Source organism: Podarcis melisellensis (assembly GCF_964234715.1).
Source record: "Podarcis melisellensis genome assembly, chromosome: 16".
In the NCBI taxonomy this organism is placed as follows: domain Eukaryota; kingdom Metazoa; phylum Chordata; class Lepidosauria; order Squamata; family Lacertidae; genus Podarcis; species Podarcis melisellensis.
In genome coordinates this window covers 38,344,904-38,362,023 of record NC_138533.1, presented here as the reverse complement: position 1 = coordinate 38,362,023, position 17,120 = coordinate 38,344,904, and the positions used below count along the sequence as shown (strand labels likewise).

Here is a 17,120-nt window from a genome sequence, read left to right as displayed (position 1 = left end):
AGCCCCACCCACGTCCCCCGGGTGACAGGTAAATTAAAACAAATAACAAAAATAACACCAAATTCCTCCCTCTCAACAACCACACAAACCAGGTTTGGAAATAGCCAGCCAGGGGCAAGTAACAGCAGCCTGCAGCTGACAAGGCAGGGAAGCTGATGTAAAAAAAAAAAACAGTTTAAACTGAAGCCTCTGAAGTCCACATCAATACTCGGGTTCCCATATCTCTGTATTTTTGGCTTTGAATTTGCCCTGGCTCAATGTTTGCAGCCGGATTCCTCCCTCCCTCTAAGGAGGGGGCTATAGCTCAATGGCAAACCACCAGATGTTGCACAGAAGGCCTGAGGGTGAGTCCTTGGCATTAACAGGCAGGGCTGAGAAAGACCTCAACCTGAATTCCTGGACAGCTGCTGCCAGTCAACAGTGGGCAACATGGGTCCATCGTGGTAGCACAGTATGGCAAGCCCTTAAAACTGTATAATTGGCACCCTAATGCTATGCCTGAACTAGAAACTCCCTCCAAACAATCATGCTCACCGCATGTTCACTCTCCGCATCCAGGGCACTTGTGGCTTCATCCAATATCAGGATTGGTGGGTTTCTGATTAAAGCTCTCGCAATAGCCACTCTCTGCTTCTGACCTCCAGAAAGCTGGGTTCCCTTTTCACCAGCTTCTGTAGGTTCAAAGGAAAGGGAGGAATCAGCATTAAATCTAAAGGAGAAGGGTGGGCTAAGACAGACAAGGAAGCCCTAGGTTAAAAGGTGCTGAGAAGTCAGCAGAGAGGTCTTATGCAAGCCACATTTCTCACTCTCAGCCCACCCTCCATCATCTGCAACGTGAAAATAAAACTGACAGACCTCATAGGCTTGCTGTAAGGCAGGAGCGGGGAACCTTTTTTTGCTTCATGGACCACATGCTTATCAGGATCAGCTTTGTGGGTCAAATTTGACAGCTGGGTAGAGCTGCCCTCTCAGTGACATCGGGTGCAAGTGGTTTGAAGTCCCAAAGTTGGAACTTCAAAGCACCTTGCAAGACATTGCTAAAATAAAGTTCCCCCCCCTTAATTTAACAGGGGATTCCATTGCAAATCCCCTGTTAAATGAAGGGGGGAACTCCTTGTTGCAAGGTGCTTCTAAGTTCCAACTTTGGGATTTCAAAACACCTTGCATCTGACATCATTGTGAGGGCAAGTCATTCAGGAAAGGGTCTGCATGAAATCCTGCCAATCTGAGTGGGGTTTAACCCCCACTAATCAGTTGATGAGTGTGCGCTAAATACTACTGTTGTGGCTGTGTGCCTGTTTCCTGCTGAAACCAAGGGTGCAAAGCCAGTGCAGGATTTAACTTCGTCCTCCCACCTATCACATGATGTCACAAGTGGTGAGGTTAAGGGAAAATGGCCTCACAGGTCAACGTGAACCCCTGGTGGGCCAAGACTGGGCTGGAGCTTCCCCACCTCTGCCCTTACCCGGACATATTAATGTGCTGTGAGGGGATGGATTAAAAAACCCCACACCATACCCTTACCCACTACTCTTATGACTGGGGTAGTGGGAAGGCCTTGTATTAGTAATGATTCCCTCTGTCAATAATCACAAGGATTCTCCAGCATATCCTTGCTTAAATATAATCTGCTTAAATATAACCTGAACCTTTTTCATTTGTTTTGTGTGTGTAATTTCAGTTTTCATGTGAATGTCTTGTTTCCTCTGTACTGTATTGTTTCTTTATATTAATATGCTATTTAATTATGCTTTTGATTAAATAAAAGTGAGTATTTTTAAACAAGTGGTTTAAATATAAGACCAAAATATGCATATGTGTGTATGACACAGTTTGAGAGGGGGGAAATACAGGAGCACACACTTGTTTTAGGGTGTCTAGGAGCTCTGCACACAAGAAGCAGAGGAGCCTCCATCTCCTCCTCCATCCCACAAGATCACCACCACTGGCAAGTAAGTATGAATCTGGGCTCAGCTGCTGATTTCCTGAAGACACAGATAAGCAGAGTTTCAATACCTGTGTGGTAGCCATCCTGTAATTCCGTGATAAACGTGTGGGCGTTGGCCTTTTGGGCAGCATGAACGACTGACTCATAAGGGACAGAGGCCAAGCCATAGGAGATATTTTCTGCAATAGAGCGAGCAAAAAGGACCGGTTCTTGGCTCACCAGAGATATCTGCATAGAGAAAGGGAGGAGGGAGGGAAGGGAGGAAGAAGAGTCAGCTTAAATGACTATCCTTGCTTGTGAAGGCATCCGTTGTTAAGCAGAGTGAATTCCAAGCATTAATTACATGACTTCATTGTCCTGTGTGAGTAATACAGCCTCTTACAGCCTCCTTTTGAAAATATCTGTCATTAGCCCCTGCACTGCACTTCCTCACCAAACACTACTGCAGAGTGGGATGCTCAATGGCTAATAGCTACACAGTACTTTCATGTTTGAAAGGTAAGAGGGAGAGATTCTGAGCAGGTTCATTCAATTTAATCAGTTCTGCAACCTGTATAAATTATATTATTTTCCATAATGTCTTCCGGTTTTGCAAAATGTAGGGAAGAGGTACACAGGGCACTACCTCCAAAAGCTTGTTCAGTTTCTGAAGTTTCAAACCTATTTTCACAGTCATAAGGACTAGAAACTCTCCTTCTTTCTCTTCTTGAAAGTAAAGTAATATTTTCAGGAAGCTCAAGTCTGCTCTTCAACAGAATTGGCTCAGCCTTGCCCAAGGCCATTTAAGAGCTAGAATACGGTTACCAGCGAGTCGTACCACTGAGTGCAGGTACTTGTGCTCGTACATGTTAATAGGCTGTCCATCCAGCAGGACTTGCCCATCTTCAAGTGGGTAGAAGTTTTCCATGATGCTGACACAGGAGCTCTTCCCGCTGCCTGAGGGCCCCACCAGCGCAGTCACTTTCCCAGGATGAAGCGTGAAGGAGACATTCTGTAAAGCAAAAGGATGTCTCTGCATGACCAATAGGGGTTATTTCAGCCTTTCCCCAACCTGCTGCTCGCCATATGTTTTGGACTACAATTCCCATCATCCCTGACCATGGCAGTGCCACTTTGTTCTTTGTTTATATTATATGTATTTTATCTTCCCTTCCCACTGCCAAAGTCTTTAAAGTAACTATTAGAAACTGGCTATCCATGGCCACCAAAGCCAAATGTGCAGCAACAAGGCAGGTGTGAGAAGCTTACCTGCAAGACCTGGGTTGCAGGTCGAGTGCGGTAAGCAAAGGTGACGTTCCTGAACTCCACTTTGCCTTCTAGCTGGTTGGGGGCCAGAGTGCCATCGTGCACCATGCTCGGCTTGCGGTCTATGAACTCAAATACTTTCTCGGCAGCTCCAACACCTTGCATCAGCCCACTGTAGACTGAACCAATAGACTAAAAAAATAAAAGAAGTGGAGGACATTACAATTCTAAGAACCTCTTACATTACAACAAGGAAGGAACAAATCAGGAACATTTCCTGCTTTTGAAAAGATGTTTTGCAAATAAGTCGTCATGCTGTGAGAAGGTTCATTCAGAATTAAAAGAAGGCTGTCCCAAGTGGTTAAGCCAGGAAGGCATGGTCAATGCTGACATTTACTCAAGTTGCCTCACTCAGTTTTGGACACACCTTCAGTAATGGGCATTGTTAGAGGGTGACGGCAGCCCAGGATGTGTGCTGGATCCTTCTTCCCTTCTTTCGCCTTTTATCTAACTTGGAAGTTTTACGAGATAGTATTTTAGCACACCAGTGGAGAGGCACTGTGGCTCATCTCACCCTCTCCTCCACAGTAGAAGCCACTGTGAGAAGCTGGACTATTAAGGATCTTCAGCAAGGCTCTTCTTACTTACTGAAGCCATCATGTTTAATCATTAAAAAATTCTTATTTTGTGTATGTTTGAAGCTAGCTAAGTAGTTGCTGGACTCCAGCTCTTATCAGTCCCAGCCACCATGGCCAATGGTCAGGGATACTGAGAGTTGTGGGTCAAGAGTATCCATTTTAAATTATAATTTAAATTAAATAAATAAATTTGGTTGCCCCTAGATCCTTCTTCATCAAATGCATGACTGCATATATGGCCCATCTAATTCAGCATCCTGTTTCTCACAGTAGCCAGCCAGATGCCTAGGGCAAGCCCCAAAGCTGGACCCAAGCTCTACAGCACTGACCCCACTTTCAGTTGCAAGCAACTGGCATTCAGAGTCATACTGCCTCTGACAGCAGTGGTAGAATAGATAATCTGCTAGTACATTTATGAAGATATAACTATATACCCAAAGCTCAGGCTAGGCTGGAGCCCCACATAAGACTGGAAAATAAGCACAGTCCGTGGGAGAATGCTGAAGACCCTGATAAGAAAGCAACTCCACAGAGATCAGTTACTTTAGCTCTCTTAAGACTGGGACATAGATGCTTTCAGATGGGTGAAACTTACCTCCATGCAGTCTCCAAGGACAAATTCATAAATAATGAAGGATATCAGGTTCCCACTGGTCATCTGGTCAGTGATCACCAGGTGGCCTCCGTAGTACAAAATGCTGACTTGAACAATGAGGAGTGTTAGCTGAAACCAAGCACAGAATCCAGATTCAAAAACAGGAGACAAGAGTATCTCCTGGGTTCAAGAAACTGAGGTTTCACCTTAAATGGCAATCATGTTTGGGTTGGTGTAGGCAAGATGAAGGCAAGGAACAAACTGAAGCAGTGAGAGGCTAGAGGGCAGTGGGCATAGCATTGGTCTGAGCAGAAATGCACTATACCAGGAAGAGGAGACATGTTTGGTACACAACTGATAGCGTGTAAAGCATTAAGATTCATTAACTGCTAAATGCAGGAATAAGGACTGGATGAGTGGTCTTTTGGCAACAAAACATGCAGGGAGTACAACAGTATCGAAGGAAGACATCCACTGTGCTGTATATAAATATCCAGGCCAGGTTAAGTACTTAATTCGTTCTGGAGGTCCATATTTAACCTGAAACTGTACTTAACCTGAAGAACCACTTTAGCTAATGGGGCCTCCTCCTGCTGCTGCGCCACTGGAGCACAATTTCTGTTCTCATCCTGAAGCAAAGTTCTTAACCTGAAGCACTATTTCTGGGTTAGCGGAGTCTGTAACCTGAAGCGTATGTAACCCGAGGTACCACTGTATTTTGCCCAGGACTGATATGAGGAGAAGACCACAATGTTGGTTTCACTCAGCGGTACATCGCTGATGAAACCGCCACACGCCTGAGTCCCTCTGCTAGCAGCGCAACTTCATCCAGGGATTGCTGCTAGCAGAGGGACCCGCAAGAATGGCAGTTTCGCTTGCAATATACTGCTGAATGAAACCGACTTTGTGGTCTGCCCTCATATAGCACAGAGGGAGAAACAAGCTGTATCATCAAGGTGCTGATACGACTTGTTCCTCCCTCCGCATCTTTAAACTGCTCAGCCAAAGGGCGCCTGGTTGCCATTCCCTTCAAGCCAAGCATTTAACAGAGCCCCCAATCCAGTGCTAGCTTCCCAAGCTGACAGTGAGGTAGGGGCTCTGTGAAACTGCCCCACCCAAATGAGCATCCCTGATGCCTCAGCAGCATAGGATTGCTCAGCTGGTGCGGGGGAGGCTTCTACACCCCAGCTGCACGAAGCCTGATGCTGCTGAGGAGTTGGGGCTGGCACAACTGGGCTGGGGGGAGCCCTCCTGCCGCCAGCTGAGCAGCGGCCTGGGCCAGCTGCATTGGCCCTAGCCTACAAGTGCTCAAGCTTTGGTGGCGAGAGCTGCGGCAGCGTCAACCTGTGTCTAGCCGGCTGGGGCCAATGCAGCTTGTTTCAACATCACGGTATATTGCCAGTCTGCAATGTCTGGCTGGTGATACATCACACTGTTAAAAATCTAACATTGCCCAGCCCTACTCTCTCTATATGAAACTATATATATATATATATATATCCCTGACAGGGACTCACACAACTTCACATGCATGCATGCATGCACTCACACACACATTTTTAACAGAAACAATTATCATAACCATACATCTGCTGACATGGATGAAAGTTTCTGCCATGATACATTTGTCAGTCTTTAAGATGTTTGCACAGAACCCACCCATGTTAAAGGGACAGGTAAACCTGACGACAATGAAGGTGAAGACAGTAACCTACAAAGCAGCAGGGGGGAAGGAGTTTCCACCTACCCCACTGGACCACACATAGTAGGTGTAAGCCATGGCTTCTTTTTTGTTGAGTTTGTAGACTTGCTGCAGTTTGTCCGAATAGACGTTTGCCTCCACTTCCTCGTTGGCAAAGCTGCGGACAGTCTTCATGGCTGATATGGTTTCCTCAGCGGTGTTGTTGGCTTTTGCCAAAGCATTCTGGACCTCTTTGGAGAGTTTCTAAATAGTGGGCACAGAGAGGGAGGGAAGAGAGGAGGGCTGTCCCATAACCAAGAAATGGAATGAGCCTACTTGAGGGTTTCCCAGACTTTCAGAATTTGGGAGACCCCAACAAGTCCCAGCAAATGAACTACTACTACTACTTCTTCTTCTTCTCATCATCATCATCATCATCAGGTTACTAAAAACCTCCAAGGCTGCTTACAACCACATTCATATAAACTGCAAACAACTAATACAATATCAGAATGAAAACCAGTAAATCCATATTGAGGTTTGGCAGCAACCATAGTCATGGCTAGTGAATTCAGGCATAACAACAAGAACACACCAAACTATACAGGTTAATATCCTGGTTTGGCAGCCCCTCACAAATATGTGAGCATAGATATAGACATCACAGTTTGGCTTTGTGTTCCTGCTGATTCTGAATGCTACCACTATATCAGGGAACTGTATTATATAAGCCACCACCAAGCAGAACTTCTCCCCTCTGCCCATCCCCGTTGCTGCCTGTGTAAACTGAAAGCTGAGGCACCCAGAGCAGGGCCTGCAGAGCATATCTTGAGACAACCTTTCCCAACCTTGTACACTCCAGATTTTGTTGGACTTAAACACCCATCAACAAACGTAGCCAATGGTTAGGGGTGGGAGGTTGTATAGTCCAGAAACATCTGGAGGGTCACAGGTTTCCCATCCCTCTTGTCATCTGCTCAGCAGGTAAATCCATCAAGGCCAAGAAATAAAATAAAAATCCCCATGGGACTTCTGCAAGGCTTCCCCCTTCAGAATTTTATGAACAGCAGCACTGTACATCTCTGTCGCTTCTCTGCAGCTCCTTTTTGGGTTGGTATTGCACATGCAATACTAGAGAACAAAATCAGGAATCCACACACCACCAGCCTTTTTGAATTCAGATGATAAAATGCATGAGCATGAAGACACTATAAAGTGCTCAGATTTTTTTAATGTTTTATTTTCTGTGATTAGTTTTGTAGTTAAAAATAGAACAAAAAGTATATATAGAGAGAGAGAATGAATACAGGTTGATATATCTGTATTCACACACAGAGAAGGGATGGATGAATTCTATTTTTGATTCTATTTTTTCTAGGCTTAAATTGGGTTCTCCACATTTCTGCAGCAATTGTTTTTGGAGCAGATATTGGAAAAAAATCTCATTAAAATTGACAGATTAGTGCTAATTTCTCATAACAAACACATTTTTGTATGCAGTTTTGACTAATATACACATTTTTGCAAGCAATTTCTCCAAGGATAATGAATTTTTTCTAGGTTCTTTTTACTTTTATGCACCCTTTCCCCATGCATAGGCATCTCTGTGCACACTGTTTGGTTGGACTAAAGCATCTCCAAATTGGGGAAACTGCAAATTCCAAAGGCTAGCTGTGTTCTGGTACTAGTATTGGTTTGAGAAGTGAAGATTAGGTAGTTTCTCATTAAGATACAAAGACAAGCAAATTTCTCCCCCACCCCTAACACCCCCCCAACAAAAGTCCAATAAACTATGCATACCCCACAGACCAGGATATAGCAAAAACACCCCCCTCCCCTGTTCCCCTCAGTGCTGAGTAGCATTAATCTTGCAGCATGATAGCCAAGAAACGTCTGTTGGCTGGGAGCCAGGCATTCAGTGACTCAAGCAGAGCCTTACTGAGATTGTGTGGCGCTCCATGGGACAGCCCCCCCCCCGCCTTTGCAGGGGGAGCCAAGCTAGGGAAGCATGAAGGATGAGGCAGAACAGGAAATGCACATTTGCAGACTTAAGCACTCCATCCAGCAGCCAATGACCTCAGGCAGCAAAGACTCACACAGAGGCAAGCAGGCAAGGTCAGCCGCTCGCAAAGGACAAAAGATTAGCCAGGTGCGCAGATGTCCCAACTGGTATTACAAGTTATGGCAGCGAGAGGAGAGGTAGAATGAACAAATCACACGCAAGAGAACAATCCCCCTGTACCAGAAACAACTAGGAAAATAAAGCAGCAACAAGAGGAAACCTTGGATGCATCAAAATGGAGTGGCCAGAAACCAATTTTTGGGGAAATTGTATTAAATTTGTTTTAATTTGTGGCTGACTTGGTAAAAATTGGAATATCAATAAAAACAAATTGGCAAAAAAGAGAAAGGACACAATCCCCTCAATCCCAGCTCCTGCAGGCAAGGCAGGAGGGGAGGGGTGGAAACTTGTCATGAAACAGATGGTCCCGGATTTAAAAGAAAGCATACAAGAGGTTTTCCACAAATAGGTGATGTGCTTTTGCAGGAAATAATAGTAGTGATGATGGCAGCATCAAAGGTTGGGTGGCTTTCCAGAGAGCTTACAATCTATCCTTAAACAGCAACCTTTAGGATTCACGCGATGTTTGTTTTGTTTTGGATATGTGTTGGAGGCTGCCCAGAGTGGCTGGGGAAACCCAGCTGGGTGGGCGGGATATAATAATAATAATAATAATAATAATAATAATAATAATAATACACAGTCTCTTGAATCCTTACTGTCCTGAGCCCCACCTCCACATGGAGGACATGGTCAGACCCTGGGAGAAGCTCAGATAGTTGGAGATGGAGGACCCTAGGGAGGGTTGGCCAGTATTGTTATCCTCACCTTACAACACACACTTGGCCGTTATGCCCTCTGTTTCAAAGGAGATGGCTGGGGGAGAGAGCCTGCCATGAAAATGCAGCAGCATTACTATAGAGAGAACATATGTATAATCTTTGTAAGTGAGTCCCCCTGCCCCGAAAGACACAGCCCTAGGACTTCCTCTCTAGAGACAGCTCTAATTTCTTTTCAAGTCATCTGAGAAGGTAAGACAACCTGCAGCTGCCTATGCCTCTTCCCCACTTGCTTTGGCAAGAGAGACTGCAATTCCGCTCCACAGGGAGGACAAGGCAGGCAGCTGGACAACAGCGCTGCCAAGGCCAAGAAATAAAATAAAATCCCCACAGGACCTCTGCAAAGCCTTCCTCCTTCAGAATTTTATGAACAGCAGCCCTGTACATCTCTGTTGCTTCTCTGCAGCTCCTTTTTAGGATGGTATTAGAGCAGCCAAGAAAACAAGGTGCATGGGCTTGGAATTCAGGCCCGAAATTGTACGTGCAATATTGGAGAACAAAATCAGAAATCCACGCACTATCAGCCTTTTTGAATTCAGAAGATAAAATGCATGAGCACGAAGATTTATTTTTTAATGTTTTCTTTTCTTTTGATGATTAGTTTTTGTGGTTAAAAATGGAACAAAAAATATATGAGAGAGAGACACTCAAGAGATGGTGTGTGAAAATAGGACAGTTCTCAGAAACTGCTCAGAACAGTCTTTGCCAGGAGATTGCTCAGGACACACCAAATTTGCTGTGGGAAAGGATATTAGCTCAGTGGTTAAAGTATCTGTTTTGCGAGCCAAAGGTCTCAGGTTCAATCCCTAGCATCTCTAGGTGGGGCTGGGAATGTTCCCTGTCTGAAATCCTGGAGAGCCACTGCCGGTCAGTGTACTGAGGTAGATGGAGCAATGGTCTGACTTGGTAGAAGGGCAGCTTTCTATGTGTTTGTGTCCCCAAAACAGAGCACCCACAGGCAAACAGACAGACAAGCTCTGAGAATGAGCTCTGGGGTCAGACTTAAAAGCTACAGGTAACACTAACCTTGTAGTACTTCCCGTAAAGATCTGACATGAGCATGATTATGGGGAATCCCATGAAGGTTACCAGGGAGAGCTGCCATGAGAGGCTGAACATGAAAACTATCACCCCCGTGGCCTTGACCATATTGCGCAGGAAGATGTTGATGTTCTGCGACACCAGGTCACTCACAATCGTCGTGTCCGACGTCAGCCTGGAAATAATGTCACCTGAGAGAGAAAGAAAGAGAATGAGAACAGAAGCAATGTGTGAAGAGCAAGATCCATGGGCTGGAGGGTGCTGGGCAGGGGGCAAAATAGGCTTTATCTGCTCACAGAGAGAACCCTGCCTATTTGTTGAAATATTCACATTCTCTATTAATTATTATTCTTATTATTAAAAAATAAAGTGCTACAGTTTAAGGTCCTAACGTGCAATCTTGGGAAATACGTATTTGAAAAATGATCTATGGGTATCAAGGATGCAAAGCAATTTTCTTTGAAAAAAGGTCTAATCAAAATGCAATAAATAATTATGAAAAACAGGAATAAAATTAGCAAATAACAATAGTTGTAACAACAACAACAAAACCCCAGCCAATCAATTACATTTTCTTTAAAAGAAGAAACAGAAAACAGAACTTGACCCCACTTATAGGCTGGACTGAAACCCAAACCAGGGCCTGTTCCAGCTGGAGTGTGCCACCCTTGTACAGGGCCAACGACCACAAATTACCACACAGGAAGGACACAGAGGAAGGGGCCGTAGTTCAGTGCTAGAGGATCTGCTTTGCATGCAGAAGGACCCAAGTTCAGTCCCTGACATCCCCAGGCACAGACTTCCTTGTCTGAATCTCTGGAGAGCTGCTGCCAGTCAGTGTGAGATTACTGAGCTAGTGGGCCAGTGGTCTAGCTAGATAGGACCACTTCTTAGGCAATCTACCAAGAGTTACAAGTTAGGGGTTTATCACAAAATAAACCCAATGGCTTCTCCCACTCCAAACCGTTTGCACCAAGGCTGACTGATCTGGCCCCTCAAGGAAATTTTTCTGGCTCTTACACTGATTTTGGCAGCAGCAAAAAGGAAAAATAATACAGTGGTACCTCGGGTTAAGTACTTAATTCATTCCGGAGGTCCGTTCTTGACCTGAAACTGCTCTTAACCTGAAGCACCACTTTAGCTAATGGGGCCTCCTGCTGCCGCTGCTCCGCCGGAGCACAATTTCTGTTCTCATCCTGAGAAGTTCTTAACCTGAGGTAATATTTCTGGGTTAGCGGAGTCTGTAACCTGAAGCGCATGTAACCTGAAGCGTATGTAACCTGAGGTACCACTGTAATCAGTATGACACTGAGGTAATCAGTGTAATCAGTATGACACTGCCATTTTTCACCTTCTCACCCCTTGCTTTTCCCTGTAAGACCTATTACAGTCATTAAGAGTCATCAACAGGCTCATCACAGCTATCTGCCAATCACCCATTCCTACCACCCTTCTGAGTAATTCCCCTCCCCACCTTCTCACTATATACAAGGGTCTGGAAACTTCTGTTTCAGTGTATCTGAAGAAGTGTGCATGCACACAAAAGCTCATACCAAAAACTAACTTAGTTGGTCTTTAAGGTGCTACTGGAAGGAATTTTTTTGTTTTGACTGAGGTACACAGAAAGTTTTAAACCTCTCAGCCCAGCCCAGCTCCCCAACGGGGATGCAAATTGTTCCATTCACACCCTGCATGTGTGTCCTGTACATGTGAGTATACTGTAAAAGAGTGTGGGTGGGTGAGTGTGCGCTCACACATGTGTGAGAGTGTAGGTCTAGCATGTGGCCCCCAGAAGGTGGGCCAATTATGAATGTGGCTCTTGGACCCCAAAATGGCTGGGTATCCCTGCTTTACTTTTAAAAAAAGGATCATCCAAATGGCGATATGACTAAGTGTGCACTCAGGTGCTCCAGTCAGGTTCTGGCCACCTCCACTCCCAAGAAGGAAACCTACGCCGTTGAGAGATGAGTGTCTACCAAAGAGGAAGAGACATAGTGCATAATTCTAGGTGTGTGATTGTGCAGTTTCTCAATATAGCCTGATTCACTGGAAAGTACTAATCATTTTTCTGCATCTGCAATACAGAAGCACAACCAAAGACTACAATAAACCCTTCCCTAAATGGTTCTTTGACTTGCAGAGGGGCTATGGATATGGTAACACACAGGGCCTCTGTGCCCTTTAACTGAGCCCCAGTTCATCATTTGCTTCCTGCTGCAGATCTGAGAAATTCAGCAAGTGCGCTCTCTCTCTCTCTCTTTTTCTCCAGAAGGCAAGGAGCCAAGGATATTGTGGTGCCTTCTGGTCGGAGAAAAGCTTGCTGCCAGAACCCTCAACACAGAGGGCAGACCACAGAGAGGCTAAAACACATCCTTAACTTAAAACCCCTTTGGGCCAGGATCCAAAAAAACTGTGCAGCTAGTTGCATCTATGCAAGTGGTGTGTGTGTTTCTTTTGCCCTCTATGTCATGAGGAAAATCCCTTTTAAACCAAGAGGAGATCCAAAAGTAGTTTTTGACACAGACTGGTGAGCAGGAGGGAGTGGCTAGATCCAAGACAAAATTGCAAAGAAGAGTTTGTTCCAAACCCATATTTGCACCTTGAGCATTTACATCCAGAGGCCAATGTTCTGATTGCTTCAAGGAACGTATGAAGCCCTTATACTAAGCAGGGCCATCAGTTCGTTTAGCTCTATATTGCCAACACAGACTGGCAGTGGCTCTCCAGGGTTTCAGACAGGGAGCCTTTCCAGCCCTAACCTGGAGTTGCTGGGGATTCCACCTGCAGCCTTTTGCATGCAAAGGAAGTGCTCCACCACAACTGGAGTACCTCTACAGACTGCTATAATGCTGTGAGATGCAGTTGGCTGGATCATTGATATGGCCAGTGTTTTTTTTTCTTAAAAAATGTTTAAAGGTAAAGGTACCCCTGCCCGTACGGGCCAGTCTTGACAGACTCTGGGGTTATGCGCCCATCTCACTTAAGAGGCCAGGGGCCAGCGCTGTCCGGAGACACTTCTGGGTCACGTGGCCAGCGTGACAAGCTGCATCTGGCGAGCCAGCGCAGCACACGGAACGCCGTTTACCTTCCCGCTGGTAAGCGGTCCCTATTTATCTACTTGCACCCAAGGGTGCTTTCAAACTGCTAGGTTGGCAGGCGCTGGGACCGAACGACGGGAGCACACCCCGCCGCAGGGATTCGAACCACCGACCATGCGATCGGCAAGTCCTAGGCGCTGAGGTTTTACCCATAGCGCCACCCGCACAAAATGTTTAGGGGTAGTCTTATTGTGACTCAAGAAAATCACCATTTTATAGTTCAAATCAGGAAAAATAATTATAGTAAAGGGACAAAAGTACAAAGATTCACAAAATATTTAGGGGTATGTGTACCCCCAGAAAAAAAGCCCTGGATATGGCAGAGCATGATGCCCGCAGCAGGAAAAATCGTGGGCTCTCCAGGCTTCCTTAAGTGGCTCTGCTCACCCGGCTTGCTACCACCTGCCTTCTCCCCAATCCCTACATGTGGCCTCATGTTTCCTTCATCCATCAAATCCTACTTGAAGCTCAGCTCTGCCATGAAGCCCTTGGGCCTCACCCGCAGCCAGAATGGAACCTAGCCATGTGTACCTGCATTTCCACATGCCAGGGCCATTAGCAATGCACATCCCACTCCTTCCTGCTCTTCATTGTTCTCTCACACCGTCATCACTTAGTTCAGGGCGGCCCAACTTCTCATACCAAGCTGGGGAAACGCTAACTAGGCTTTGGGAAGGAGGAAAGAGAACTCTAAGACCTGTCACAGCCCTCACGCCTCCTTCCCAAAGCCCAGGGCTTCCTTATCTGGTTTTGGAAAGGCAGTGCAAGGGCTAGGGCCAGGGGTGGGCATTAAATGTTGCCAAGGACTTCTGAAAAGGCCTCAGGGTCAGGCCTCGTGTTGGACCACCTTGATTTAGATCATGAGCTTCTCAAGGCAGTGAGGGGGCTTATGGTTCTTGGAAAAACATTCAGAATACAGTGGTACCTCGGGATGCGAACGGGACCTGTTCCGGAGCCCCATTCACATCCTGAATGGAATGTAAGACGCGACAGCACGTCTGCGGGTCGCGTTTTGCTGCTTCCACGCATGCCCGTGACGTCATTTGAGCGTCTGTGCATGCGCGAGCAGTGAAACCCGGAAGTAACGCGCTTCGTTACTTCCGTGTTGCCACGGAGCGCAACCCGAAAGCGCTCAACCTGAAGCACATTCAACCCAAGGTATGACTGTAATGCGCATTTCAAATTCTTGAGCACGTGGGCCATGGTTCTTTGAGCACATTCCTATCAGCCTCAGTCCCGTGGTCACTTGCACCTTATTAACTTTTAGAGTGAGGCCAGCTGCTCTATTTGTGCTGCTGTTAGGCTGTTAGGAGTAGAGTAGGAGAGCTAGGAATACATGTGTACATAAAAATAGATACCCTCCCTTTTTTCCTTTTTCCTTGTTCCTGGAGCTCTGAAAAAGAAACTTTTTTCCTGAATGTAAAGTTTACCTTTATGGCAGGCTAGCTTTTACGCATGCACACATCAATTTCATGCAGGCAAGCAAGAAGCATTTTCAGAGTTCAATGTTAGATCCCAGCCAGACAAAAGCACTCAGATTACAAAACAGGGTCTGGGGAGGGGAGTAGAGAGGCTTGGAGGCCTGGATTTGGCCCTGGGGCTGAGGTTCCTCCCCTAAGGGGTTGATTGAGAAACAGTGATGCAATGAGTCAGTGTGTTAACCAGAAGGTTGGTGGTTTGAGCCCATCTAGGGACTGCTGTGGGCAGGATTCCTGCACTGCAGGTTGCTGGACTAGATGACCCTCAGGGTCTCCTCCAACTCTATTCAACAGCCTGGGAAGCTTCCTTAAGCCACAGATCACCCCATAAAAGCACCTTTCTGCAAGGATGAGAATGAAACAAAAGTTTGCACTGCTATTGTATAGATCTGTGGAACTCACATCGACAGGAAGTAGCTGCTATTCTCAGAGCCACCAAACAGACTCTTGGGCTGGGAGTATTGTTTAGAAGGTCTTGTTGCTGTTGCTAATATTAATTTTTAATTAATTAAAATTAATTAATTAATAATTAATTAATAATTATAATTAATATAATTAATTCTTTTAGATCTTATTATGATGATTCCTGTGGAAATTGTTCAGCTTGGTTGTGTGCTTTTAGATGTTTAATTTATTTATTATGACTACCGGTACTTTTGATGTTTGTAAATATGTCATTTACAAGTCTGAGCATGGTTTGAACTATGGAAAGGGGGCGTCCAAATAAAATTATGGCTGTAAAATGGGAATAATGAGTCGCTGCAAGTACTAAATGTCTGTCCTGGACACAATTAAGTGGCACTGATAAGCAATCAATATTGCTGTTTCCTTGTGGATTATATAAAACACTTATAATTTGTTTTTCCAGTGTGGAGGGGAGGGGAGAATACTTAGAAACAATTGTAGTACAAAAGAGAAAAACATTATTTTTAAAAGATGCCAAAGTATATTAAATTCAACCAGTGCCTGCTGAAGTAAAAGGGGAAAGGTGTGGAGCCTGTGGCCCTCCAGGTATTGCTGAACTACATTTCCCATAATTCCTAACCATTGGCCATGCTGGATTGGGCTGCTGCCTTAAAAGAGGTTGAGAGTGAGTGTTGTTAGCCGCCCTGAGCCCAGCTTCGGCTGGGGAGGGAGGGATAGAAATAAAATTTATTATTATTATTATTATTAAGGCGTTTGTTTCTGGTCACTCCAAAACAAAGGCCTCACTTCCCCTCAAGTCACAGCTATCACAGTCAAAATCTCTTCTGTGAGGCCATGTGGAGTGGAGGCTTGATCATCTGAGCATAATGCCCATAAACATGTGGGATTACCAGTAAAAAAAACACAAATGCATGATTACCAGACAGGCACAAGAGGGGCTGACAGCCATAGAGTTCTTGAATCAATATAGAAAAGACTGCATGAGATCACTTCCTTAATGTTTTTGTGGGAATTTCTAACAAAGGAGATATTTTGTATGTCTTTTTTGCCTGAGTGCGCTCTCTCTCTCTCTCTCTCTCTCTCAAGCCAGCAATATGAGCAGACGTACATGCCTTGGCTCTGCTCAGAACCCAGGCTCCATTTAGAAAATTAATTTTGTATTTTGTGACTAAGAAGTGTTGTTACCTGCATACTACTGTGATGTATTTCCTCCCTGCATTGAAATGTAAGTAAACCTTTTTGCTTTTACTAACATATGTGTTTTCATTCTCAGCAATGAGGACAAGGAGAGGAGAGGTCAGCAGACCACAAATAAACAGGGATAAAATGTGTAATTGCCTAATTCCTAGCTTCCAATAAGCTGCAAAAGTGCATGTGGTTTTCATAGCCTGTTTACTCTCATATTTCTCCCACATACATGGGACAGGAGGTTTAAATTTAAATTTACAGATTTAATCCTCAATCCATCTCCATCACAGCTGATACAGGGGGAGGTCATCCTTCAGACCCCCAGTTTAAAGCCTCCCCCACCCCAATAATTATACTGGAGATATTCCCTGTTGTGTAATTCTATGTGTCTCCATTTCCTGACATGAAAAGATCTCACAGCACAGATAAAAGAAACCCACCGGTAAGGTTTTCATCAAAGAAACTCATTTCCTGTGAGACCAGCGACCGGAACAGGTTGTTGCGTAGCCGAATGTTCAGCCTAGCGAACACGAGGGTGAAGACTCCGCCCCGGATACCTGCGGCAAATGAACTGATTGCAGATAAGAGACGTTATAGGACAGACAGACACCGACACACCGACACCTCAGCCCAGTCCTACCATGCAAGAGGAAGAAGCCAAGGCAGAACCTGGGGACAGGCCCAGCCAATGTGGTGCCCTCCAGATGTTGCTGGCTCCAACTCCCATCAGCCCTGACCTGGGACTGATGGCAGCCGTGGTCCAGCGACATCTGGAGAGCAGCACATTGGCCACCCTTGTCATGGGACACAGGAGCACCAAGTGCTTCAGAGGCTCTGACAACCACCCCAAGAGTTTCACATTTCACTGCACTTGCTCAATA

At 45.4% G+C, this 17,120-nt stretch overlaps 1 protein-coding gene across 8 annotated transcripts in view; it reads right to left on the bottom strand.

Annotated features, from left to right (window-relative positions):
- The window catches only part of ABCB9 (ATP binding cassette subfamily B member 9), a 31,944-nt gene that overhangs the window by 2,258 nt on the left and 12,566 nt on the right, over positions 1-17,120 (bottom strand). For all 8 annotated transcript variants that reach the window (XM_081892777.1, XM_081892776.1, XM_081892779.1 and 5 more), the window contains 8 exons: positions 16,680-16,810; positions 10,035-10,240; positions 6,174-6,371; positions 4,427-4,555; positions 3,197-3,385; positions 2,766-2,939; positions 2,017-2,176; positions 535-671 (listed from right to left, as the gene is read on the bottom strand). In XM_081892777.1, coding sequence (XP_081748903.1) covers positions 535-671; positions 2,017-2,176; positions 2,766-2,939; positions 3,197-3,385; positions 4,427-4,555; positions 6,174-6,371; positions 10,035-10,240; positions 16,680-16,810 — 1,324 coding nt within the window. The remainder of the gene's footprint in view (positions 1-534; positions 672-2,016; positions 2,177-2,765; positions 2,940-3,196; positions 3,386-4,426; positions 4,556-6,173; positions 6,372-10,034; positions 10,241-16,679; positions 16,811-17,120) is intronic.